This window comes from Mya arenaria, chromosome 13 (genome assembly GCF_026914265.1).
Source record: "Mya arenaria isolate MELC-2E11 chromosome 13, ASM2691426v1".
In the NCBI taxonomy this organism is placed as follows: Eukaryota; Metazoa; Mollusca; class Bivalvia; order Myida; family Myidae; genus Mya; species Mya arenaria.
The window spans coordinates 69,113,337-69,138,809 of NC_069134.1; the positions used below are offsets into that span (position 1 = coordinate 69,113,337).

At 36.1% G+C, this 25,473-nt stretch overlaps 1 protein-coding gene across 3 annotated transcripts; it reads right to left on the minus strand.

The window, feature by feature from the left end:
* Positions 1 to 2,268: 2,268 nt before the first annotated feature.
* LOC128214568 (adhesion G protein-coupled receptor L4-like) lies at positions 2,269 to 24,374 on the minus strand. Of its 3 annotated transcripts, none has more exons than XM_052921101.1 (21): positions 24,169 to 24,374; positions 21,199 to 21,356; positions 20,191 to 20,333; positions 19,512 to 19,633; positions 18,575 to 19,035; positions 18,229 to 18,334; positions 17,947 to 18,050; positions 13,963 to 14,145; positions 13,526 to 13,709; positions 13,091 to 13,210; positions 12,663 to 12,802; positions 11,845 to 12,021; positions 11,240 to 11,343; positions 10,034 to 10,117; positions 9,417 to 9,519; positions 7,719 to 7,872; positions 6,705 to 6,771; positions 6,506 to 6,572; positions 5,607 to 5,701; positions 4,253 to 4,421; positions 2,269 to 3,769 (listed from the first exon to the last, which is right to left on the minus strand). In XM_052921101.1, the coding sequence occupies exons 1-21, from the start codon at positions 24,272 to 24,274 to the stop codon at positions 3,581 to 3,583; spliced, it is 3,036 nt and encodes a 1,011-aa protein (XP_052777061.1). In that variant the 5' UTR covers positions 24,275 to 24,374; the 3' UTR covers positions 2,269 to 3,580. The 3 variants fall into 3 exon arrangements, with proteins under 3 accessions (XP_052777061.1, XP_052777060.1, XP_052777059.1); XM_052921100.1 differs by having other exon boundaries at positions 12,618 to 12,802; positions 18,575 to 19,020; positions 24,169 to 24,373; XM_052921099.1 differs by having other exon boundaries at positions 12,618 to 12,802; positions 24,169 to 24,373.
* Between the last annotated feature and the right edge of the window lie 1,099 nt (positions 24,375 to 25,473).

The following is a 25,473-nucleotide window of genomic DNA, read 5'->3' on the forward strand; positions in this document are numbered from 1 at the left end:
GTTTGATAAACTTGTTTAACCAACTTTGTTGTATGGATCTAAAGAATGGGGCTCCATGAAAATAATTCATATAGAAAGAATACATATGCAACTGATCAAAATTAAATTACATTAAAAAAACAGTACACAGAACGACGTTATCCTATCGGAGACGGGAAGACTAGACCATATCACGTTAAGTACATTAAACATGATTTAGTACTGGTTTAAAGTAATCTGTTCGCCGGAAAAAAATACATTAAAATTATCTTTAAACATATGCTAGATGATATTGAAAATCGTCCTTTAAAAATAACTGGGTTAAACAAGTGAAGTTTATTCTAAGTTTATTCGGATTCTATTATGTTTGGTTATCACAAATTGTTGGAGATTACCTTAAATTGTTGCAACTTTTAAAAAAAAAACTAACAGTTATTTTTTTCCAAAGTGTTCACGGTAGATTTAACGACTCTTCTCGGGCCACATTTTTATATTGAAATATGATTTAAAATGTGTTAATATTGAAAAGTATAGGAATGCTCTCAGCAAAATGAGATTATCATCGCATAGGCTCAATATCGAAATACATCCATAAATTAAGATTGTCCCTAATATCACAAATAATTTCAATTTTAATACTGTTTCCTGATTTTGACTGAGCATGCACAAACATGCAAAACATTTTCTAAAGTTGTTTCCTGTTTGTTGTAATATTTCCTTTTTTCACAGACTGAGTCTGCGAGTGTTGTCGCCCATATTCAGAAGGAGTAAAGTCGACAGCGGGAGGATCTTGAGCGCTCCCAGGCGTCTCTGAGGAAAAAACTCTGAGTTCACCGAGCTGACAATGTCCGCATCATGCAGTTATGCACACGTACATAATGATTTATAAACTGTTAGACACTTTACATGTACGTACTATATAGATGCGCTTCGGAGAGTCAAAAAGGTCCCTAACGTCTTGAGGCCGAGGTTAAGACTCGAGACTCAACATTTCATAATTTAAATTTATTTTAGAATAACTATTTAATACTGTAGCTGTTTCAAATAACATGTTTTACAAACAGGAAAACATATTTCGTCCAAATTATTATATTAAAGATATTTTAAACCTTTAAAAATTCACTTTGAAAACAAGACGAAATTTTCAACAGTACAGAACAACTTTTTAAAATAAATTTCTGGATGAAACAGCCCCCAGATCCTAAGTATTCTTAGTCATACAGTATATAAAGCTAAATATATTTAAGTTTGAAATATCTTTATCGAGAAGATATGCTGTTGGTTTCTGACTTTCAATTTTTACATTTATCTTCCAACTTTTTTCTTCATCCTTGATAATTGATATATTTATTTTCTGCTTTATACTTTACGATTCTCAACATCATGATTATTTCTGGTAAAAATGATAAAACGCATGCTAATATATTCAAATGTTGTTCTTTAATTCTTTCAGGAAAATGTTTCATTGATCAAGGAAATAAATTATCTTTGTAAGGACTTGAATATGTCCAGAACACAAATCCATGACCTTGATGCTGCGAAGAACAGAACATGAAGAAGGAAAAAGGTGGAGAATATCCCGATATCTACACTGTCGTTCTGATGTTATTTATTTAAGATAAAAATTGCAGTTTGTTTCTTTGGTCACTTTTACATTTAACTTCCTCCTAACACATACATTTTTGTTAATGTTTGTATACATGTGAATCTTATTGTAATAATATGTGTTTTTAGAATGGTCTTAAAACCTATGCAAATGTTTAACATTCCAAACGTTAATAATTTATAGTATTATAAGTATACATGTATTGAAGGTTGTTTTAAGTAATAAAAAGTCGTTAGCAGTAAAGAGTCCTGTCATGGGAGTTTTTTTAATTATCAACTTTAAACGATATTAAACCAAGTGATTGGACCAAAAATCAAAGCTATATCATTACATGCAAAAACAAAATGAAACAAATATGAAAAATAGCTACAATTAACTGCTAATGAGTCGCATTACTGGAAAATGTCCCTTTCCTTCACTGGACTCATTTTTTGCACAAAAGTATAATATATAAAATCTTTAATACAATAATATTTTGATATCTAAAAGCATCATTGTGAGTGAACTTTCTTTATCTGTAAGGGTAAAAATTAAGTCAATTTGTATCCCATATTTCATTATAACTACTCTTGTTCAAGTACACTGCTGGACAATATGACTGTTATCATAAGCCTATGTTTTGTACGGCGACTAGTGACTACAAGTTTGGACACTTCTTTGTTAGGAAATACTGTAACAAGACATTGCTTTTAATGAGTTTATTGCTTTTGAAGCATGTCGATACAGATAAAAGTATATACTTTAAGATAAGTATCAAACAAAAAGTGTGCTGAAATGACTTTACACTGAGTGATATCACAGCGTTTATATGAGTTCAACTTCGATTTAAAATAGAATATATCAAAGGTTCTTGAAGAACCCTTAAAGCGAATTTGTACTTTAAGAGGGTAATTCAACACGATTATTGCATTGTAGACAATCACAATTATCACATTTCTACGTACAACATCGCCCCTAGGTACAATAATCCTCCTAAATACAATATCGCTCCTAGGTAAAATATCGCTCCTAGATACAAAATACCTCATTGGTACAAAATCGCTCTAAGGTACAAAATACCTCCTAGGTACAACATCGCTCTAAGGTACAAAATACCTCCTAGGTACAACACCACTCCTAGGTACAAAATACCTCCTAGGTAACAAGATCGCTCCTAGATACAAAATACCTCCTAGGTACAAGATCGCTCCCAGGTACAAGATCGCTTCTGTATGAAATACTTCCTAGGTACATGATCGCTTTTTAGAACAAAATGCGTTCTAGGTACATGGTCGCTCCTAGGAACAAAATGCGTCCTAGGTACATGATCGCTCCTAGGAACAAAATGCATCCTAGGTACAAGATCGCTTTTTAGAACAAAATGCGTTCTAGGTACATGGTCGCTCCTAGGAACAAAATGCGTCCTAGGTACATGATCGCTCCTAGGAACAAAATGCATCCTAGGTACAAGATCGCTCCTAGGAACAAAATGCGTCCAAGGTACAACATAGCAACTCGCCCCAGCACTAGTTAAGCATTGCTTTCTTAGCATTCTTTGAACAAACAAAATTGATCCACACAATATTGAACAAGCACATTAAATATTGAGACACCGGTACATAATTATCAGTTTTTAAATAATACACACAGTTAAGCTTGGCAAGAAGTTCCGTCCATATATTCATACGAATATTTTATTTTCAGAGTAATTTCTTCATGAACTTTTGCGGATCCTCATCCATATTTGAATGTATTTAACATGCCGTCACTTTTAATCCACAATTCTCTTATTGCACGAAGCGCACGTTAAAGTGTTAAAGAGTCAACGCATACAGGTATGATTTACAACAACATAGACCATGTGTCATAATCATGCACGAGTCACACGTGGTTTGTTAACGAGTCAATTCATAAAGGTATGATTTACAACAACATAGACAACGTGTCATTATCATGCACGTGGCGAGTAAATAATTATCATGTAATTTGGTCCTCGTGACACCTGGACCCGGACGTTCACGCATCACTGGACGTGCAGTGGTCCTTGCCGTTGGCGGTTTTAGAGTCGTCGGAGAAGCCTGGCTCCGAACGGTGGTGGAGCTGGAGGCCGCTTGAGTGACCGGAAGTGTTCGCCTTGGTGGAGTGGGTACCGCTGGACGTCGGCCTCCGCTTGAAGTTAATAAATCGCTTGTATTCCTTGCGGATCTGAGACGACAAGTGTATGCTATACATGTGCATTAAAGGGATCGTTGACCCTTCAGAGAGATGCAAAGTTGTATGTTCAAGTATTAAATTATCAACTGAATAACAGCCAATTGAATTACACTTTGATAAAGTGTCCTCAGGTTACTTTTCGGCCAGTTGACTCACTAAACTGATTTGATTGCATAGTAGTTATTATTGGCTAAATAATGACCAACGACTAAACATTATGGATAACTTTGACTAAACCGAAAACCGTTTTTATGAAATTGGCTGCTGACCGGTAGGTATTATAATGGAACCATAACTGGCATAATAGGCATACATAAGCAATACCGGGACTTATACTCTATGTTAAACAAATTAATTTAGACCTTCATAACTACAAACCAAATACAACGCAACGATATGTAATGTTAAACGATACGACAAATCAAATTAAGAAAAAAAAAACAGGTATGTTTATTGCTTTTACAAGACTTCTACCTTTTTATTGAGTACACAGTGGAATACGAAGATGAAGAGGCCCTGGAGGGAGTTGAAAATGGTGAAGAGGTATGCGAATGGAAGGGCCTCCTCACTGATATAGAAATAGCCGAACACCCAAGTGAGGCCAAGCAGCACTTCAAGAGCCAAGGCTCCTTGGATCCACACCCTGAAAAAAAGGAATTAAATATGGTTAAGATCGATAAGGTCAAATCGACACCGGGCCTCTTAAACTGATGCTCTGCTTTTGCTCTTGGGTTCGTCCACAAGAAAAGTAGGGCGTTGGATTTAACAATAAGATGTTACAGCCCACGAGAAACTTGTTTCATGACACCATTTTTATTGGGATCTTTATCAACATGGCGTTCTTTCCAAAACTCAGCTTTGTTCACGAGGGCGGCCGGTAAATTAGGCTTCCGAATTCCGAGACACGCTTCAAAGACTGACCTAATTCGTTAAGCCACACCTTGGCATGACATATACGGTTGTAAATATGGTGAAGGTAGGTGGACAGTCCACAAAAAAAGCAAAACTGTTGGCGTACATCGCAATCAAATGAACACACCAAATGAATGACCATATCGACATGCACAAGTGTAAACATTGAAGGTATCTCTTGTGGCGTGTTGACATAAACACTTTTTTCTTACGGTGCATATTGCTTGAAAGGTTGCTTGAAAACAGGAACAAATGTTAAAACCAAAGCGCTGAAAGTGCGGTGAGAATGTATCACATCATTTACATTTCACGTTTTACAATATATTTTTTACATTTAATTGAAAAAGAACCTGTCTAGAATAAATTTATTTTCTTCAAGAAATTCTGAAATAAGCAATGCATATTCATATTGAAACTGTTGTTGTTGTTTTTTCGACAAAACGTAAAATAAACCAATGTTTAAATGGATCAATGCAGGCTCAAGCGAATCTCTGTGAAAGCATTTTTTCTTTATACAAATAAAACGTTTTCTATAGTATCATGCAGACACATGTTTTTGCATTTGTATTTATATCGATAGGACGAACGAACTCGAGCCTCATTTGCTTTGAATCAGCTGAAATTAGTATAGTATATATATTTTTCCTCCCTTTTTTATGAATGGGGACAGGACTCAGAGATTTGTGATATATCTACTAAATTCCAAAGGTTGTGAATTCTATTTTAACCAAAGAAACAAAGCAAAGCTTCATATACGATCCTGGGTTTGACTTTAAGGATGGTCTAAGACTGCATTGAAACATATATGTGTCCGAATACCCTGTACTATGCATATTATATATATTATATCTACATACCTGGCTTATTGCAGTCACACTTATTATTTCATAATCATACATACTGATTAACTACCGACCTTATGTTTCCTGTCGGAGACTTGTCCTTCGTGAAAACATACTCTGAATGTTTACACACCGCTGTCATGGCGTATATCAATATCAACAGGTTAACCTGCAATATGGAAGAAAAATACCAACTGTTTATCCGAATTGGAAATCCCACCAAGAAGTATAGGAATGTAAAAGTAATGTTAAGCGAATGTAACAACAGTTCATAGAACAACTCTCTAACAAAAATAACATGTACACACCTTTTGTTACTACTTTTAAATGTCAAACGGGCTTTTGTTCCTTACAATTATCATAATATAGGATATAGATGTAACAAAGGGGATTAATTGTGTAGTTAGCTGAAATATAGGTATGGTTCTTGAACATTACACTTTCTCTCGTTATGTTCTATCATTGTATGAATTTTTTATGATTTCTATCAGGCTGTTTTAAAGTTATGCTCCAAACAAGACAAGGTAACAAAGGACAGTAACTCTGCGATAAGCATAAATAGAGCTATGGTTCTTGTACACTTCAATCCTCGCTTTACCATCGTATGTTTAATTAAATTACATCCAGTAGTTTTCAAAGTATGCTCCGGACAAGAAATGTAGCAACAGGAAGTTATGGTTCTTCTTCACTGCACTTCTGCTCGTTGTGCTTTACTTTCGTATGAAGTTTAATTCAATTCCATTCAGTAGTTTTTAAGTTGTACTTCGAAAAAGGAAAAATGTAACGGTCGATTATCCAACAGGTTACTCCAATATACTCCCTCAAACTTCGTTTGTCGGGGGTATAAAGACTGAATAACAGTACGAATCAGTTTGAAAAGTGCTAAAATTATTTACGAAGAAGTATTTTCAAACGGTATCAAACCAGAACAATAACAACAAAAACAACAACAGCTACTTTTCAACATACGTACGAGTAATATAAATGCTACGGGACCGGCGAAGCTCCATAAAAACATTCTGTCCGATGTCAACCAGCAACTGCAAAAGGAACCACCATATTAGGTAAGTCAAATACTAATATATTACAATACACATTTTCTTTTGTACAATGAAACAACTCATTTAAATCCATGTTGTTGTAAAAATGATTGTTAGGAAAGAAAAACTCACTATTTCTCAGTACCATATCCATCATGATAAACTATAGCAGATATTCCAACAATTAAAAGTGGAAATCCTGAAAAATAACAAAACATTTGCATAATGAAATAAAATTATTTTGCTCATATGTAAACTTATTTATAAAAAAAAACATTGCTATTTTATGTGTGTTAGCTATATATATTTATATTTATATATAGATTACTGATATACATTATTCAAACCGAGAAAATTACGTCCGTACCCAACGAGGTAGTATTATTTAAACGGCCACGATACGTATTACACCCGACGAGGAATTAGTGTTTTGACCAGCCACACGTCACGTACTTGATGGTAGTGTTTGACCTGCTACGAACCGTACCATATCCGATGAGGTAGTTCTATTTGACCAAAGTTCGTACCAAATCCGACGAAGAAGTTGTATTCTACCACGGTACGTACCATATACGACGAGATAGTAGTATTTTACCAAGGTACGTACCATAAGACGACAAGAATGAAGTATTTGACACTTGACCTAACACGATACATACGATATTCGACGAGGTTGAAGTATTTTACCCCGGAAAGTACCATATCCGACTATATTTGGTAAGATTTACCATTTGCGTTTTATCTTTATTAAGGATTATTGGGATAAGAGTGAGGTTTGTGCACATAAACTGGTTTAAACCACCAGTAAATTTACATTTTACTGACTGTTCCAAGGCGGTACCTAACAATTCTTGATAAGCATACCAATTATTTTCTTATACATATATATATAGTATTTATGCACTGTGCTGTTTGTAGAATTTTGTGCTGTTCTATGTTTCTTGTTTGTGATTTTGTGTTCTATGTCTTTGGCGTTTGCCCATTGCCACTAAACCGGGTTTATCTTTAAACTTTTCGCTACTGAGCATGTTTCTGTAGCTTTTTGCATAAATATAGATGGTAGTATTTGATTCTTGGTCTGCCTCGATACGTTCGCTATCCGACGAGATGGTACAATTTTAGTATACAATTTACAAGGATACGTACCATATCCGACGAGATAGTAGTATTTGACCCTTGACCTGGCGGCATCAAACACCTGGACGAGCATGAAGAGAATGTGGATACCCTCAAGAAGCATCCAGAAAAAGCTTGATGTGAAGAAGAAGTGCAGCACGCCCGCGATCACCGCACACGCGATCTTAAATATGACGTCATTTCAGAAAATCTGTTAAACGATTACTTGTAGAAATATTTAAGTTGAGAAAGCTTTGTTTGTCCCCATTGATCTGACAAGGAGCCTGACACAAACTAACGAGTGACCTTAAAGGCCTATTTTCAGCCTTCTTAAAGTTTTTTAAGCCTTCTATAAGTGCGCCCCCCCCCCCCCCCTTTAACTTAATCTTTATTGCCCTAAACTTTCTATCAGATCTCAGGATCTGAATGTCCTGCAGGACTTTTAAGAAATGGTAGATTTATTAGAAATAAAACAAAAAACATCTTAATATCATACTAGTATATTTGTTCACTTTTACAAATTATATTAAATTTATTATAGCAGTGCTTTAGAATATTGAGAATACTACGTTGTATAAAATAAAGCCTATACATATGATTTATAATACACACGTGTACAACATGATTGGAATGTATTGCCAATGCATTTTGTTTAAACAAGATTTAGTAATGTATTTGTGAGACAATGAGATTATCTATTCTAAAAGTGTCGTCAACTTTAAATAGCCCTAAGTCAATAAACAAATTCACAGGAAATCGCCCCTGCTGTGACACAAAGGCAATTAACAAGAGATGCACAGTACGGAATCATCATGCCAAACATTTCTTAAAGGCCTAGTTTAAGCCTTCTATAAGATACCCCCCCCCCCCCCACCCCTGTATTTGTACAACACAACCTCTGTTAATTAGTCTTAATCTTATTGCATAATTGTCTTATCAGATCTTCAATCTGAGAATCCTGCTGTGTAGTTTGGGATGTTTTATTATAAAAATGGGCCCTAAATGGCCCTCAGCCAATAAACGAACACACATGAAATTGGCCCCTATGGTGACATCAGAGCAATTAGCAGGAGATGCACAGCAGGGGATTATTATGCCAAACATTCCTCAAACTAGGCCTTTAAACTAGACCTTAAATCGGCATGCCATGACAATTCAACGGACATCGCCAGTTCGCCACCATTTCCTAAGACACATAGTTTATGTCAATTGTCACAAATTTGGCATTACATACTATCTGAAACTGAAAGTCTTTGGTACAAACAGTAACATAAGTTTAGATCGTTCGCAGATATAAATCATTCAAATACAACTGAATGTAAACAGGCATTTTTGCACGTGACGAAAACTGGTTTTAGAAACACGATCGATTCCTTTACCTTTGTAGAAACCAGTACTGGTGTTCATTTTGAGAAGTCATGCACAAGTTCCCCATATTGTGATCGAACCCATAACCTCTTGGGTAGGAGTCGGACTCATTTAACACTCTGTCATTCTCGACCTGGCGTATATCGAATCCAAGAACCGCTCTAATGAGCTGCGGATAACTAAACCGCTATATCATTCTCCACCAGGCGGGGATCGATTCCATGACCTTTTCGATGAGGGGCGGACGATTATACCACTATATCACTCTTGACCTGGCAGGGATCGAACCCACAACCTTTTGGATGAAAGGCAGGCAACTATACTACAATATCCCTTTTGACCCTCTATTCTTGTACATACCTTATCATCCGTCCTCTGTATACCAGCAAGGAAGAGGATTTCCGCCACGAAGATCGTGAACACGAGATGTTTGTGGATTGAGTTCCGCTCCCCGTTAACGGATCTGAAACAAAGTTGGTCGGTACGGAGATTATGGGGTAGAGGTTTGCAATATAATGTGTGTTCTTAATACAGAAAGAAGTGAGTACGGTTTCGTAATTATATTATTTAAGCAAATGATTACTAGCGCCGTTTAACTCATGCATGCCCATGAAAAAGGAAAGGCAGGGTACTACAAACCACTTTATAACAACTTGACAGACGATTGTTATAGTGTACACGCTAAGAGGTTAGATAAAGTGTTTGCTCTTAAGTTACTTAACTTCCTTATACATGAAATGAGTAAGTTGTAAGTAAAGAAGAACACAGACAACTGAGGCATCCAGTAGTCTAAAACAAATAAGTTGTTCGAAATAGATTTTAAATCGTGAAAATATTATTCAAAATAATCCATGACTTCAAGAAACACAGGTCTTTTCAATAAAATAGTTACTTTTTGATTGGTTTAATTTGCTGTTGCATGCATATAAATTCTACAATTAAGACAGTCATTCGATTAAATATGAAGTAAACCGTACCGAGAGGCGGAGCCCGCATAGTTACTACCGCCACTGTTACCCCGCTCGTCGGCGCTGCTACGATGTCCTTTGATGAAGCGGCAACTGTAAAAATTTAAAAATATCTTCTTTTCGCCTGGGTTAATTTTTTACCTGACGTATGTGGATCAATTCTTTCCCTGAGGTGTATGGATCAATTCTTTCCTTGAGGTATATGGATCAATTGTTTTCTTGAAGTATATGGATCAACTGTTTATCTGAGGTATATGGATCATTCGTTTCCTTGAGGTATATGGATCAACTGTTTACCTGAGGTAAATGGAGTATTTGTTTCCCTGAGGTATATTGATCATTTGTCTCCTTAAGTTATATGAATCAATTGTTTCGTTGAAGATTATAGATCAATTGTTTACCTGAGGTACATGGATCAATTGTTTCCTTTAGGTATATGGATCAATTGTTGCCTTGAAGTTTATGGATCAATTGTTTACCTGGGGTATATGGATCAATTGCTTCCCTGAGATATATGGATCAAGTGATTCCCTGAGGTATATCGATCAATTAATTCCAGGAGGTATGTGAATCAATTGTTTACCTGAGGTATGTGGATCAATTGTTTACCTGAGGTATATGAATCAATTGTTTACCTGAGGTTTATGGATCAATTGTTTCCATGAGGAATGTGTATCAATTGTTTACCTGAGGTATATGCATAAATTGTTTACTTGAGGTGTCTGGATCATTTTTTTACCTGAGGTATGTGGATCAGTTATTTCCCTGAGGTATATGGATCAATTGTTTCACTGCGGTACATGGATCAATTGTTTACCTGAGGTTTATGGATAAATTGTTTCCCTGATGCATATGGGTTAGTTGTGTACTTGAAGTATATGGATAAATTGTTTCACTGAGGTATACAGATCGAAAGTTTCCTTTAGGCATATGGGTAAATTATTAACTTGAGGTATATGGATAATTTTTTACTTGAGGTATATTGATCAGTTGTTTCAATGAGGTAGATGGATCAATTGTTTACCTGAGTTATATGGATCAATTGTTTCCCTGAGATATGTGGATCAATTGTTTCCCTGAGGTATATGGATCAATTTTTCACCTAAGCTATATGATGGATCATTTGTTTACTCGAGTCATATGGATCAATTGTGTACCTGAAGTGTATATATCATTTGTTTAACTGAGGTTTAAAAAATAAGATCAATTATTTACCTGAGGCAGACAAAAGTAAGCCAGCTGAAGAAACAGCAGATGACAGAGATGATGATCCCAGCGTAGGTGATGTATGACAGGACCACTGCATGTACACCCTTGATCTAGGGACAGATGATTGTATGGGTTGTAAGAGTCAGACGACCATATACATGTTTGTTATTTGAGACAAATGATTATAGTTGTTTTTAGAGACATGTGTTCACATACGTTATTAGATTCAGATGATCATATACGTTATTAGAGTCACATGATGATATTTTCCAGAGACAGATGGTCAAATGCATGTATGCTATTATAGACAGGTAAGCATTTAGGTTATTCGAGACGAATGATTATATGGGTTACTAGAAACATATGATCACATTATATACAAAAAGTTGTTAACATATGATATTAGAAACATATTATTATATAGATTATTAAAGTCAAATGAGTGTAACTATCTTTAAAGACAGATTAGCATATCCATTTAAAAGAGAGATGATCGAATTGTATGTTTTTGCAACATGTTGTAAGCAATGCTTAATTCAACGCAAATGTGCTCACCTGCCGCCGCGACGAATGAGAGCGCGATATAAAGGAATAGAAGTACGTTTGAATACCTCTGTTTTATGGATGTCCATTAGAACGGTGAAACTGGTGAGATGGTCACAGCGACAAAACGTGTGGGTATCGTTAGTTTTGTCCAGGGCACAGCCCTTCTGGGACCAGGAGCCCGTGAAACCAAGGCTATAGTTCCAAAAAGAACATTTCTGTTGGTATCGCTCAGCCCCGTCCACCTGCGTACCAAGTAAAAATGTTTATCATTAGTGCACCACAGTTTCCATGACATGGACGAATACAGAATTAGACGTAGGAGGAGCGTTACCTATGGGCGTAACCTTTTGACCTTCGCCCCTTCCTCATAACCGATATTGTTATGTACTAAAGTGTTGGCATGGGTGTTTGCAAGTATACCGGACCCAACGAAAGATTGAACAGTTTCTTATCCAAAGTGGTGATCCAAAATGGTGCATTTTGGGTGTATTTTGATCTTATTGTTTTCTTATATTGAAATAAAATGCAAACTTGGACAATTTGTTGCGGTTATGGGGGACGCGCACCCACCTGGATACGCTTATACATGGTAATACACTTGGTAGGTGGAAGAAAGATATCTAATACACCTAAAAGACTAGCGTCTACAATATAGAAATTAAAATAATATATATTGCGCTTAAAAGATAATCTCAGGTAGAAACATATGAATAGTTGGTAAATTCAAACTTTCTTATTTGATTTAAAGCGGTTTTCTCATGAAATGGAATTTCTCCGTCGGAATGTAACCCTATGCTTGGTTTAACGGTGTAGCTACGACCGACATGTACCAAAATACCTTTTCCGTTTTAAAGGCTATTATAACTGGTTCTGTCAGCTTCACCTGCCCCTCAGTTCCTCCGAGAGTGGCGCTCAACACGCGGCTGGCCACACGACGCTCTGACCTCATATCAGCTGATTGCTGTGGTTCCAACAGTCCGCCAAATGTTCGATACTCGAGAAATATCGCCCGCGAAACGCCGCCTTGAATTGCAGATTATGTTTATTTTAATAAAAGAGGTATCTTATATTTAAAAATGCCAACCATGTTGAACATGTTTATGTAATTGATTGTAAGAGTTTCTAAAAACAACAAATATGGTATTACTTTCAACAGTATATTTCTTATTCTATATCAGCCATTTCCATGTTAAAAATAAAAAGGTAAAAATACCACATTAAATATTTAAACATTTCTTCACAACCTTTTCGTGAACTTAAACAAATATTGAATATATTTTCAGGTTTATTTTAAACTTTATTTGACCATACCTGAGCTATGAGCTAATAAATCTTCCTCGGGTATGTAGAAAGAGTTGTCCTCCCTATGAAACTTCACATTTCTCTCCCCTGGAAGCGTGTTCGACATTGACAACACGTGCACTTCAGCCGCTAAAATCAGACGATTCCATACATATATTTAGCGTGTATTATATGTACAAATTTCAGTCATCTCTACATGGAAACACTTCCAATTTGTTATTTAATAATATATTTGTGTAACCGTTCCGATGGTCATGGCAAGATTTTAACATTGACGCTGAAATAAGAAATGGAATACTGTTGACCCGTCAAGAAATCGTTTTATACAGCCAACAACCCTAGTTGAATTGCTTTCTTAACACATTGTTCCCTGCGTTTACCTAATTTACCAAACACCATGTCGCTTAAGTATAAGAACATCACCTTTCATCTTCGAAATGTTACCTATGTTCTCGTCCTCAATCGTCTGAACCCCGGGTTCCGTGAACGTGGCTGCCATCGCTAACGTCACGTTCTCGACGGAACGCATGAGGGAGGCGGCAACGATCCGTTGTGACACCGGCTCCATTCCCGCCCACGTGCTCTTCTTGTCATTGGCGACAAGACCGCTTCCACACTTTAGGATGTCCTAAAATGAGCATTATTACATTTCAAAAACTGTGGATTCAATATAATTGCACAAGTTACGATGCAATAGTAGCAGCAGCAGCAGGAGCAGCAGCAGCAGTAGTAGTAGAAGAAGCAGTAGCAGCACCACCTCCACCATAACCACCACCATAACTACCATCGTAAACAACAGGACTATCTGGTAATGAACTAAAGCAACCCTACCACTGCATGGTCTGAATGTTAAATATTGAAGTTACACACTAAATAAATACCTTTATGATGGTTTTTGCCTGTGATGCGTTGTTGGGCTTTGCGCGACCAGCCGTCTCCAAGAGGACGGTCGTCTGGTAGAGATCCTGTTCAGACATGGCTGGGATTTCGCCCGCGGCCGCCAAACTTCTGGTGAACGCCAGCGCCGCCTCTGTGTTACAGGGTTCCTCCAGAAACGATTCGCTCTGAAAATAAACAATACAACAAATGTGCATTTTTTAATCAATACCAAAACAAACGATTGTGTAAATCACGTCACTGATGCTTTATGGGACACATACTCAAAGGAATGCCAGGGTTTCTATGAATTTATTTCTAAATGCAAATTGGCACAGTGGTTGCGGGATTGACCAACTCCCTCAGTTCCAATTTCCGGCTAACACGAACGGTAATGAAGGCCATAACATGAAGAAAGCACAAACATACGAGTTATTTGTCAGAAATTGTTAAAAACAGTTTATATAATTATTGAATAATGTTTGGAAAGGAGTTAAGATAATAGGATATGGCATTGCATTTAATGCATTTTTAGATTTCTCAATCACTGAAAGCGTCCGGAAAATAATGGAAAACTGCAGCGTCTAATGATTAAATCGTGTACGCCGGAATTACATTAACCAAGCATCTAATTCATTTAGATCTACAAATGCATTTAATTGTATAATGCAACTTTATGAAACAACAGATTCGGCAGACATGAACATTTAAGACAGTTTACCGGGGGGTCTATAGCTGTTGTATGCATGCATTACTTTCACAATCAGCAGAATTATGTAGCGTTGCAAATAACCAGTATATTCTTGATATCAGACGGAGTTAAATGAAGCAACACTCATTGTTAAATACATTGATTTCTCCATTATTATATTTGATAAACGAACTAAACAACATTAATAGAGTAAATCAAGATTGAAATGCGTTTATCACAAACGATTTTCACATCTTTCCATGTATCGTATCGTCATCCTACAGCAGACACCCTCACAATAACTGCATGTAGAAAAAGCAACAGGTATTGAGGTTCTGCATTAATGTGACAATATACGGCATGTCAGTTTAAACATTATATATTTTGCGATTGTTAAGAAAGTTATGATAACTATTCCGAAGTCGTCACTCTAGTAGGCAAGATGTTACGCGAGTGTGTGGTCTTGTGTTTAAGGGGAAACCGAAGTATCCAGGGAAAACCCACGTGACCGACTTGGTGACCACTAGCCAAACTCACATGCGCCAAAATAGTTATGCAAAAGGCTACAGAAACATGCTCAGTAGCAAACAAATTTACTGGGGGTTTAAACCAGTTTATGTGCACACACCTCACTCTTATCCCAACAATCCTTAATAAAGATAAAACGCAAATGGTAAATCTTATCAAAGTATGCATTAACCTGAGGAAACTTATCAATAAAACAAATAATAATAATAAACGAAAAGAAAACCCCAAGTACTTCTATGATTAGAGATCCCAACTTTATCTGCAGACGGAGGGAAACAATTCAGAGCACCTAATGTAAATACTTTTTAACGATACGATGCAGTCATCGTTAGAAACCAAAAACATCACACACAGTGTGCCTTATAAAATAAAAGGTTTAAAACTGTGTGATCATAGAGTTTCATAAGCATCATTGTACTAAAACTGGGAACAAATAAAGAAAAACATTATTAAAAATGAATGCGATTTGTATATGCTATTCTCTCCTTCCAAATGATTTGAAAACGTAAAATATTTAAGGAAAATTAAGTCACAGCCAAAACACTCGGAGTCAGTGAACACGTGTTCGCCAAAAAAGGTTTTATAGATAACATGAATTAGCAAATCCTTCATAAAAATCAAAGCAATGAAAGTTTAGTTATGAAAGGATGCTATATTCAACCCAATATTTTGTTTCAGGTATTCATCTTCGATCTTCAAAATATTGCCTTTATATCCACGGTTTAAATAAAATCCAAGTAATTCATTCCGTCTATCTGCCCAACTACATGCTGGAAACATTTTAATTTTACGAATTTTCTTTAAAACATCACCATAAACATCGGGATGAGCTATACTATCATCAATGAGCGATTTAAGACTACTATTGTACTTTGATATGAGATTATAATGACCAAATTTTGAAAAAGTTTTCCTTAATTTAAAATATCTGAAACCCTGTTTTAGAAGTTTTTGCGTCATACGTTTACTGCGAGAGCTGATTTTTTTATTTACATCTGTACATATTCTAGCAAATCGTATCAACTGTGTTATAAAAACCCATATGATGGTGAAATAGGAACATCAACATCTAAAGAAGGGTAATTGATTATTTTAAAATTAAAATCATCACGTTTATCATAAAGATTGATGCTCAATATATCTTCCTTTACTTCTAGCTGCAAATCAAAATAGGATGCTTTTAAAAAGGATGTATTAGATTTATTAAGTTGCAATTGTGAAGGGTATATCGAATGAATGTTATCTGTAAACACAGGTTTATCTAAACTTAGAATATCATCAATATATCTAAACGTGCTATTGAATTTATCAACAAGAGCTAGATCTCCAGACTTAAATAATTTTAACATATATTCACTTTCATAGCAGTATAAAAAGAGGTCTGCAAGAATTCCAATAGTTTGCTTATATAAACATTTACCAAATTTAAGAAAATAATTATTGAGTACAAAATTTAAAACTTCAATGACATCTGTGCATGTCCAATAGTAAGATATATTTATTTGAGTGATCATTAGTAAAAGAAGCCTTTTAAACATTAACTGCCAGGTAAGTAGTTTTCTCCCTCGCAAAAGTTTTTTCGATAAGAGAAGTCAATTTGTTTGTAACTAAAGATTGTGGAATAGATGTATAGAACGTTGAAAAGTCATAAGTATTAAGTACTGAGACTTTACACCGTCTATTTTCAAAATCATTAACTAAATCTAAAGAATTATTCATAGACCAAACGAGAATAATTCCAGAATTCTCATACACTTTACTACAGTATTTTTCCCATGTTTTCACATTTTTTCCAAAGCCTGGAATGAGATTCGAACCGGGATCGACTTGATAATAAGTAAACAATACCATTAATGTTCCATCACACCACTGATAAACTTTTGCCAATGAACAAACCTTTGCCTTTTTTTGGTAAACTGACAAACATAACACACACATAAGCCACACAAAAGGGACTCATTTGGTACTATATATCACGCCTCGGCAGGACACGGGGGATACATTTGGTACTATATTTCATGCCTCGGCAGGTAACGAGGGATACATTTGGTACTATATATCACGCCTCGGCAGGACACAAGGGATACATTTGGTGCTATATATCACGCCTCAGCAGGACACGAGGGATACATTTGGTACAATATATCACCCCTGGGCAGGACACGAGTGATACATTTGGTATTATATATCATTCCTCGGCAGGATACGAGGGATATATTTGGTGCTATATATCACGCCTCGGCAGGATACGAGGGATAGATTTGACGTTATATATCACGCCTCGGCAGGATACGAGGGATGCATTTGGTGTTATATATCACGCCTCGACAGGATACGAGGGATACATTTGGTGTTATATATCACGCCTCGGCAGGATACGAAGGATACATTTGGTGTTATATATCACACCTCGGCAGGACACGACGGATACATTTGGTACTATATATCACGCATCGGCAGGACACGACGGATACATTTGGTACTATACATCACACCTAGGCATGACACGACGGATACATTTGGTACTATATATCACGCCTCGACACGACACGAGGGATACATTTGGTACTATATATCTCGCCTCGCCAAGACACGACTGATACATTTGGTGATATATATCACGCCTCGGCACGACACGACTGATACATTTGGTACTATACATCACTCATCGGCAGGACATGAGGGATACATTTTATTCTATATATACAGCCTCAGCCAAAGAGACAGATACATTTGGTACCTTGTTTGCACATAATAAGAAAACTGTTACCTGTCTGGTAAGACTCTGGACAGCCTGTGCAGTACACTGTTGAACATTTGGTTCTCCTCGCCAACACACAACCGGGTTCTGAGAACAGTTCCACATTGCTTTTCCTATGTAAATGTAAACAATTTGTTATTTGTACAATCATGAAAACATGTCTGATCATACTTTTTTATCTTAAATTTAATCATTCATGTCATACAACATTATGTACGAAAGGTTCCAGGCTATCTTGGAAGGAAAGGGTAGAGGCGTGAAATACAGATACTATATAATCACGTAACGTACCGTGTTCACATTGGACCTGCACGGGTCCGTGGTTGGAGCGCGGCCACAAGATGCCAAACGCCTGTACGGGCGGGCACGTGCTCTCGTAGTTAATAGCGTAACAGCCCTGTCGAGACAGACAATAGGTTTCTCATTTCAAAGTGCAATAAGGGTTGATAATTGTATATGGTTATATTGAATGTTTAGCTTTTGATATAAATTTAGAACTACATGTAGACAGTAGTATTGACAAAAATGATAAACCCGTTTGAGTGCCTTTGTTACTAGTATTTAAACTTGCGGTATCGTTTTGTCAACCTTTGTACTTTTTAAGACGTGTCACATTTTTATTGTACGGTAAACATACCTTAAATTTGTCCAATTCAGCTTCCCTTTCTTCCTCTGCAGACGGCACTGGCAAATTGATTTTGCTTGTAGACATTTTAGGGTCTGGTGGCGTCCGTTTTGCATTTGAGCCTCTTTCACCACTTGAAGTCGTCCCCTGGTTCTCAGCATCCGTCACAACCGGTTTACCTGTAGTCGAAACACCAGGATTCTGTGTGCTGCTGGTGTCGCCGTCGGGTCGCGGTGTATCGCTTATCTGCTTGCTGTCGTCCGGAAGTTCCGTCGGTTCATCCGTGTGGTTACGCGTCGTCTGGTTGGGACCGACATCGGGTGTCGTGTACTGAGTGGTCGGCTGCATGGTCCGCTCTGTTACGATTTCTTTTTCAACAGAAGTGGATTCTTGTTCCGTGACCATCTCCTCAGTGGTGGTGACTGGTCCCACTGTAGTGGAGGGAGCTATCGTGGCGGCTGTGGTTGTTAAAGCTTTTGATTTATAGAAAGAAAGATATATCTGAGTTTGTGAAAGATTAAGCAATATTACGGCTAAAGGCGATTGATTACTAATAGTCTATAGTCTATGGACTGAAATGCGGGGTTTTATTTGATGCTGTCTTCGTAAGATAGTAACATCAAATCATTATTTGAAGTTAATTTACTTTTTTGGCAGGAACACAGATCATTAATTGATGACAAATCCGTCATTGCATATTTAGAAAAAGTAACCTGAAATACCGAACGATATGTGCATATATATATATATATATATATATATAACATACATTTTTATGAAGTTAATATATGTTTAATCTGATTTCTGACCTTTTGAAATTGCACAGTTATATCCTGATTTGAAGGCTTCATACAAAGGTATTTTGATTTTTTTCGTATGCTACCAAGCAACAAGATCAAAAAAAATTTATAAACAATCGCGAATTAAATATTGGATTCCCCGTATTTACCTGTACGGTTTTGTTCACAGATAAATTGGTGTTTCATCAAACATTTTTCATCCCTAAGATTCCAATCGTAGTCGAACACAGCACATTTCTCCTTCTGCGGTGACCCCGGCGGGGCCCACTCACTGTAGTAAATATTTATATGGCATATTATGGTCTATTGTTTTGGTTGTTGCTGCTGTTGTTGTTATTATTGTTGCTGCTATTGTTGTTGCTTTGTTGTTGTTATTGTTCTTGTTTTAAAGTTGTGTTGTTGTTGTTTGATGTTGTTAATGTTATCGTTGTTGTTGTTGTTGTTGTTGTTGTTAGTGGTGGTGGTGGTGTTGATGTTGTTTCCAGTCAGAATGTGAAAGTTGTACATACATAAGGTAATCGCTGGTTGTATGTCTTTATGAAATATCAACAATAATAATATATTAATAATGATAATATAAACAATTTAATTGTTTCCACAAACGATTTTTTTATAATAATCCAACACAAAACTTATTCTTTAACCTTTCTTTAGCTGCATTTGGACGCATATGTCTTGTGTCGTGTATTGACCGCCGAATATGACCTTTGCCTTTGAGAAAGAAAAGAGGAAGAAAAATCGGTGTATAACTAGTTATCATAAATCGTAATTCTTTCCTAAGTATCTTAAATCTAAAAGCAAACCCTTAAAATACGTAAAGCTACTTACGTTAGGTTCTGGCTAAATTCTTCGTCACTAACCCACTTCCATTGTGCGGTTTCGGCATCAAGCTCTAGCCCCACCCACCAGTGGTAGTGCTTCTTCGACTGTAGCAGGGGAAATACTGTCAACAATTCAGCAACTATACCAGTCTGCAATAGATATGGGCTATTTTAAACACGAAAGACCAAAACATAATAACATATGACGATTAAGGAAAGACACACATTATCCGAAAACAGACGTGCATTATTGTTTAACAGACATGCACTATTCGCAAACAATTTCATTATAGATACGCAAAATAGATAACAGCGAACAAATTATAAGTTACTCACTTATCAAGTACGTATACACGCACGCACGCACACGCACACACGCACGTACGCACGCACGCACGCACACGAACACACACACACACACACACACACACACACACACACACACACACACACACACTATTCGATCCAAAAACACTCATTTTTTAATAACAGATAGAAATGTTTCGATAACAGACTCATACTACTCAATAAAGACACAGTATTTGATTCAAGATGACACCTCTCGTTAACAGACACAACTGTTTCGATAACAAACAAAAATGCTATGATAATAACCACATATGTTTTACTAACAGACACATACGTTTTGAGAATAGACACATGCTATTCGATAACATACACACATTATTCAAAAACAAACATACAATTTTAGTTCATAGACCCTCACTTTTCGATAACAAACACGCACTATTTGTTGACAAATACATACTTTTCGTTAACAGACAATCAGTTTTTAATAACAGACGCACACTTTTCGTTAACGGACAGGTACTATTCGATAATAGCAGTCACTCTCTATTCATTAACAATAGCACACACCTGGTTAACATACATATACTACTTGTTAAGGTTTACACACTGTTTGATTACATGCATTTTCTACAGCATTCATTCATTTGCGAATAACAGACACAGGCAACACATTTATTTATTTTATTTAACAATATGCACTTACTCGTTCTTTAACTTCACTAATCACAAGCAGATAACCTCCCATTGTGTCGCACGTGGCAGCTGCTTTCGATTGGGTCTTTAAAATGGTGCTGATGTAGATGCATGAGCGGTATATTTGCGTCCATGGCTCCATGCATATTATTTCCTCTTCCGAGGAGGCTATGAAAAAAAGACAGGTACTGTTTACAATCAAATCTTATTTCATATACAAAAAAAACAACAACTATGGATCGGTTTGGTCATGATTTGTTAACAGCTGCCAGCAAAGAGTTTGCCAATTAAGACTGAAAGCAAATAAAACAGATTTACCATACTCTGATCACGGATAAACAGAAGCTGAGGCGTATGAAAACAACGTTTGCTACCGGGTTCTCGACCTTCCCAATAGAACCTTATGTGTATCATTACCATCCTGACTTGTTTATGTCAGATTGATAAAAGGTGTGACGTAACAAAAAGTGTTTGTTCCCGGTTTCCAGAGCTTCCGTTACTTTTTCATACAGACCTTTATGTTGTTATTGCTATCGCTTTGGTATCATATTTTAGGTTAATTTATGATTTAAAAGACACCTCAATGCATTATTTTAATATCTAGCGCTCTAGTTCACGTACTTTCAGACGCATTGGGGGGCTGATCTGAAGAGAGTCAATGGTAATTTGTACAGACAAAGTTTTACTACACAAAATCCCGACCTACCCATTTTGGAGCTGTGTAATAGGAAACAAACAATTATTTTAAAGTTGTTTCATCTAATGTTGATGAAAAATGAATATTCATAAAGAAGGTAATGACTTAATACAAAAATAGTGAGAAATAGTGTTAATGTCCTTTAACGTTATCAATGTTTCCTAATGACTTTGCTCGTGCGTACTTTTAAAATTAAAAAACAACAGTGTATAATAACTTCCTTATTGAGTTAAGTATAAGACTTCATTACTGAGTCAAATATATATACATACCACAAGCGGATCCGGGGGTACCCCGGTGGCCCCTCCACCCCCCCCACCCCCTACATAAAAAACAAACAAGCAAACAAACAAACAACAACAACAAAGGGTCCAAGTTTACTTTTTATTTCAATATCAGAAAATAATAATAACGTACGACCAAAATGCAACATTTCGCTAGAAATTGTTATAATATCCTTTTAGGTTTACCCTAAAAGCCCCCTGTTAACACCTTTTCCGGATAGTGATTTTTTTGTCTTATCAAAGGACGATAAAACGTGCAATCCAACACTCTCAAGACATGATATGTGATGAAAATGGTACCATATAAGTCAATATACCAATAATTTACAAGCATATCATGGCATATGATAAACCTACATGGTTGCTAAAGCAGCAACAATGTGTGCATGTATTGTTATCAAGGGGTTCTTTTTGGGTGGAGGGGGATATCTTTCCTACCAGATCAATCTAAACACAGCAGATAAATTAATTTGAGAGTAATGTACTATATAGTATCTACATGGTTGCAAATGCTTACATTTTCAAGAGGTGACTTTTGTTGTGTGCAAACAAGTACAGTATAGTTTCTTTAATTCTACAAAGAGCATGTGTCTGATTGGATATCATTAAGAGCAGTAGGGGAAATTATACATGTACTTACAATCATCGTTGACATCAGATCCTTTGAAAAGAAACAATTATGAAAATAATAGAATGTCGGTATCTCTGTAAAGTCTATGCCACTGATGATATTTTTCCTAGAATCAGTGTTTTATACAAGTTGTACAGAACCATTGAAGATTGATCAAAGTGATTTGTTTGAATTCTTTTAATATAGGTGCTTTTATTGCAACTGTGATTTTCATTGACAGTTTTTCTTTTACAGCTTGATTTCTAAGCGTTTCCGTTTGCTTTTTATTTTTGATCTTGTGCATATTCAGAAAGGTGAGTTATGTTGGTAATGCATAGTAGTATCATACGTTAATAATAAATCTGCGGAAAGTTGTATAATTGTATAATTATCAATAGTACGAGCACAAGAACGAAAGCAGACAGTGCTCATAAAAAATATAGAATAGAACAGAACTTTTATTTTCGTTTACCGACAAAGAACATAGGCAGACTTTGTAAACACTTAATTTCAAATGTCACATTATGAATTATTTTGTCTTAAGTCCCCGGGTAAAACTTGAAATGTTAAGAAAGTTAGGATAAACAAAACACCGGTTCCTTTCCCTGCATCGACCACAAAAAAGATATGACTGTAAATGTACGTTATAACTAAATCCAAATAACAAAATGTAGACCAGGATACCTCTCAATATTTATGATTGAGAATGCTACTTCAGATTGACATTTTGTTGAATCCTGCGTGTAAACCAACTTTTTGTTTGTTATACTTTAAATTCAGTCCAATACCTGCACTCAGAGAAAAACGTTGCTGTCTTCCGGCCAGGTGCAAATTTCAAAGTAAGTGAATATTCTTAGTAGATATATCTTTTTTGTTGTTTTTGATTGGTTTGGAACTGAATATTAAGGACATGTATGGTAGTCATATACGTGAAACGCTAAAATTGGCATTATTTCCAATATAAAGTCTTGTCTGTTTGCATCGAATTTATGGGGAAGTTTAAAAGTAGTGTGTAACCTAAAACAGTATGGAACCCCTCACAATATTATTAGGTCAGATACCACTAAATCATTTTTAAACATAATCATTGTAAAAATGAAAAAACTACATCTGAAAATATTAATATAACCGTCAGAAATTCTTTATAAACAAAAAGCATACTATATCTCTTAAAGTTAATATAAGTCCGTGTTTAAATATTAATGTCAGCTATTTCATTTTTTAGTTTAAACACATTTCATTATTGATATTGTAAAGATACTTTTAACGTATCTATAAACAGCATACTCCCTGTGTCGTTATATTACTATTTAAGTGAATGCTCAAGCCATAATAAGTTTTTTCGCATTATTTTGAATTCAAGCAATTAAAATGGGGTTGGTAACTTACCTTCTTTTAAAATAAACACCAACATTAAGATCCATAGATTCTTTGAATCCATTCTTAAAATAATGTTACGAATAACTTTTAAATTTTTGCAAAATAAACTCTTCATGACTTGTTTTATTGGAATCTATCCGCCCATCAATTTACATTCACAAGTAAAAAACCCATAATCATATACGGAAGCTTATATTTATTATGACAAACTTAACTAAAACAGTACGGAGAAGCCCACTTAAATATGAGTCAACAATGCACTTCAACTTTTTATACATCGGTTCCTTAAATCAATAAGAAAATCACTGAGCACAAGGTTTAAGAGTTAATTTTTAAAGTGACTTCTGTCACAGTGCCCGCTACAATAAAACGGGGAACAAGTTCTGTCACAATACCACTATACTAGAAAAAACTATGTCATAATCCCACTGTCTAACAATACGGAGAAAAAACTCAGTCACACTGGCACTGTCTAAAATACGGAGGATAATTTCAGTCACAGTGACCCTGTTAAAACAATACGGAGAATAATTTCTATAACAATGCCAGTGTACAGTGATAGATAGATCAGTTTCATTGAGAGTACCACTCCGTTATTTCTGTCACACAGCCACTGCACAACAAAACGAAGAACAAGTTTTTTCCTTCAGTCCCACTGGACAACAATATGGAGACGATTCCTGTCATAATACCACTGCCTCACAATACGGAAAATGATGACTGTCACAATGCTTCTGCAAAACAAAATTCCTGGACAATACATTTTAGAATAATAACTGTCAGACTGCTATTGCACACCAATTTAAGTGTGATAGTAATTTTTGGACAGTGCCACTATACAACAATACGGATATTTATTTCTGACACAAAACCACTGTACAACAATGCGAAGATCAGTTCTGTGACAGTGCTACTGTAAAACAATACGGCGAACAATTACTGTCACAACGCCACTGTACGACGATTTGTAGATTAGTTTATCTGACAGCGCTAGTGAACAATAGTACGTAGAAAAATTACTGACACGATGTCACTCCTTAGCAATGCTGAAAACATTTGCTGTCATGCTGCCACTGTGCAACAATTAAGAAACAATTGCTGTCACGGTAACTTTCTACAACAATACGGAGAGCAATTTATGTCACGGTGCCACTGTGTAACAATACAGAAACACTTGCTGTCGCGGTGCAACTGTGCAACAATACAAAAACAATTGCTCTCATGGCGCCACTGTGCAACAATACGAAAGCAATTGCTGTCACGGTGCCACTGTACAACAATACAGTAACAATTGCTGTCACGGTGCCACTGTAC

Coding starts and splice junctions, on each gene's coding strand:
- LOC128214568 (XM_052921099.1), bottom strand. CDS start 24,274: ATGAAGAGTTTATTTTGCAAAAATTTAAAAGTTATTCGTAACATTATT. Junction 14,146..17,946: donor TCCAGAGTCTTACCAGACAG/GTAACAGTTTTC, acceptor GTTTATTTTCAG/AGCGAATCGTTTCTGGAGGA. Junction 13,710..13,962: donor AGGCAAAAACCATCATAAAG/GTATTTATTTAG, acceptor TGCTCATTTTAG/GACATCCTAAAGTGTGGAAG.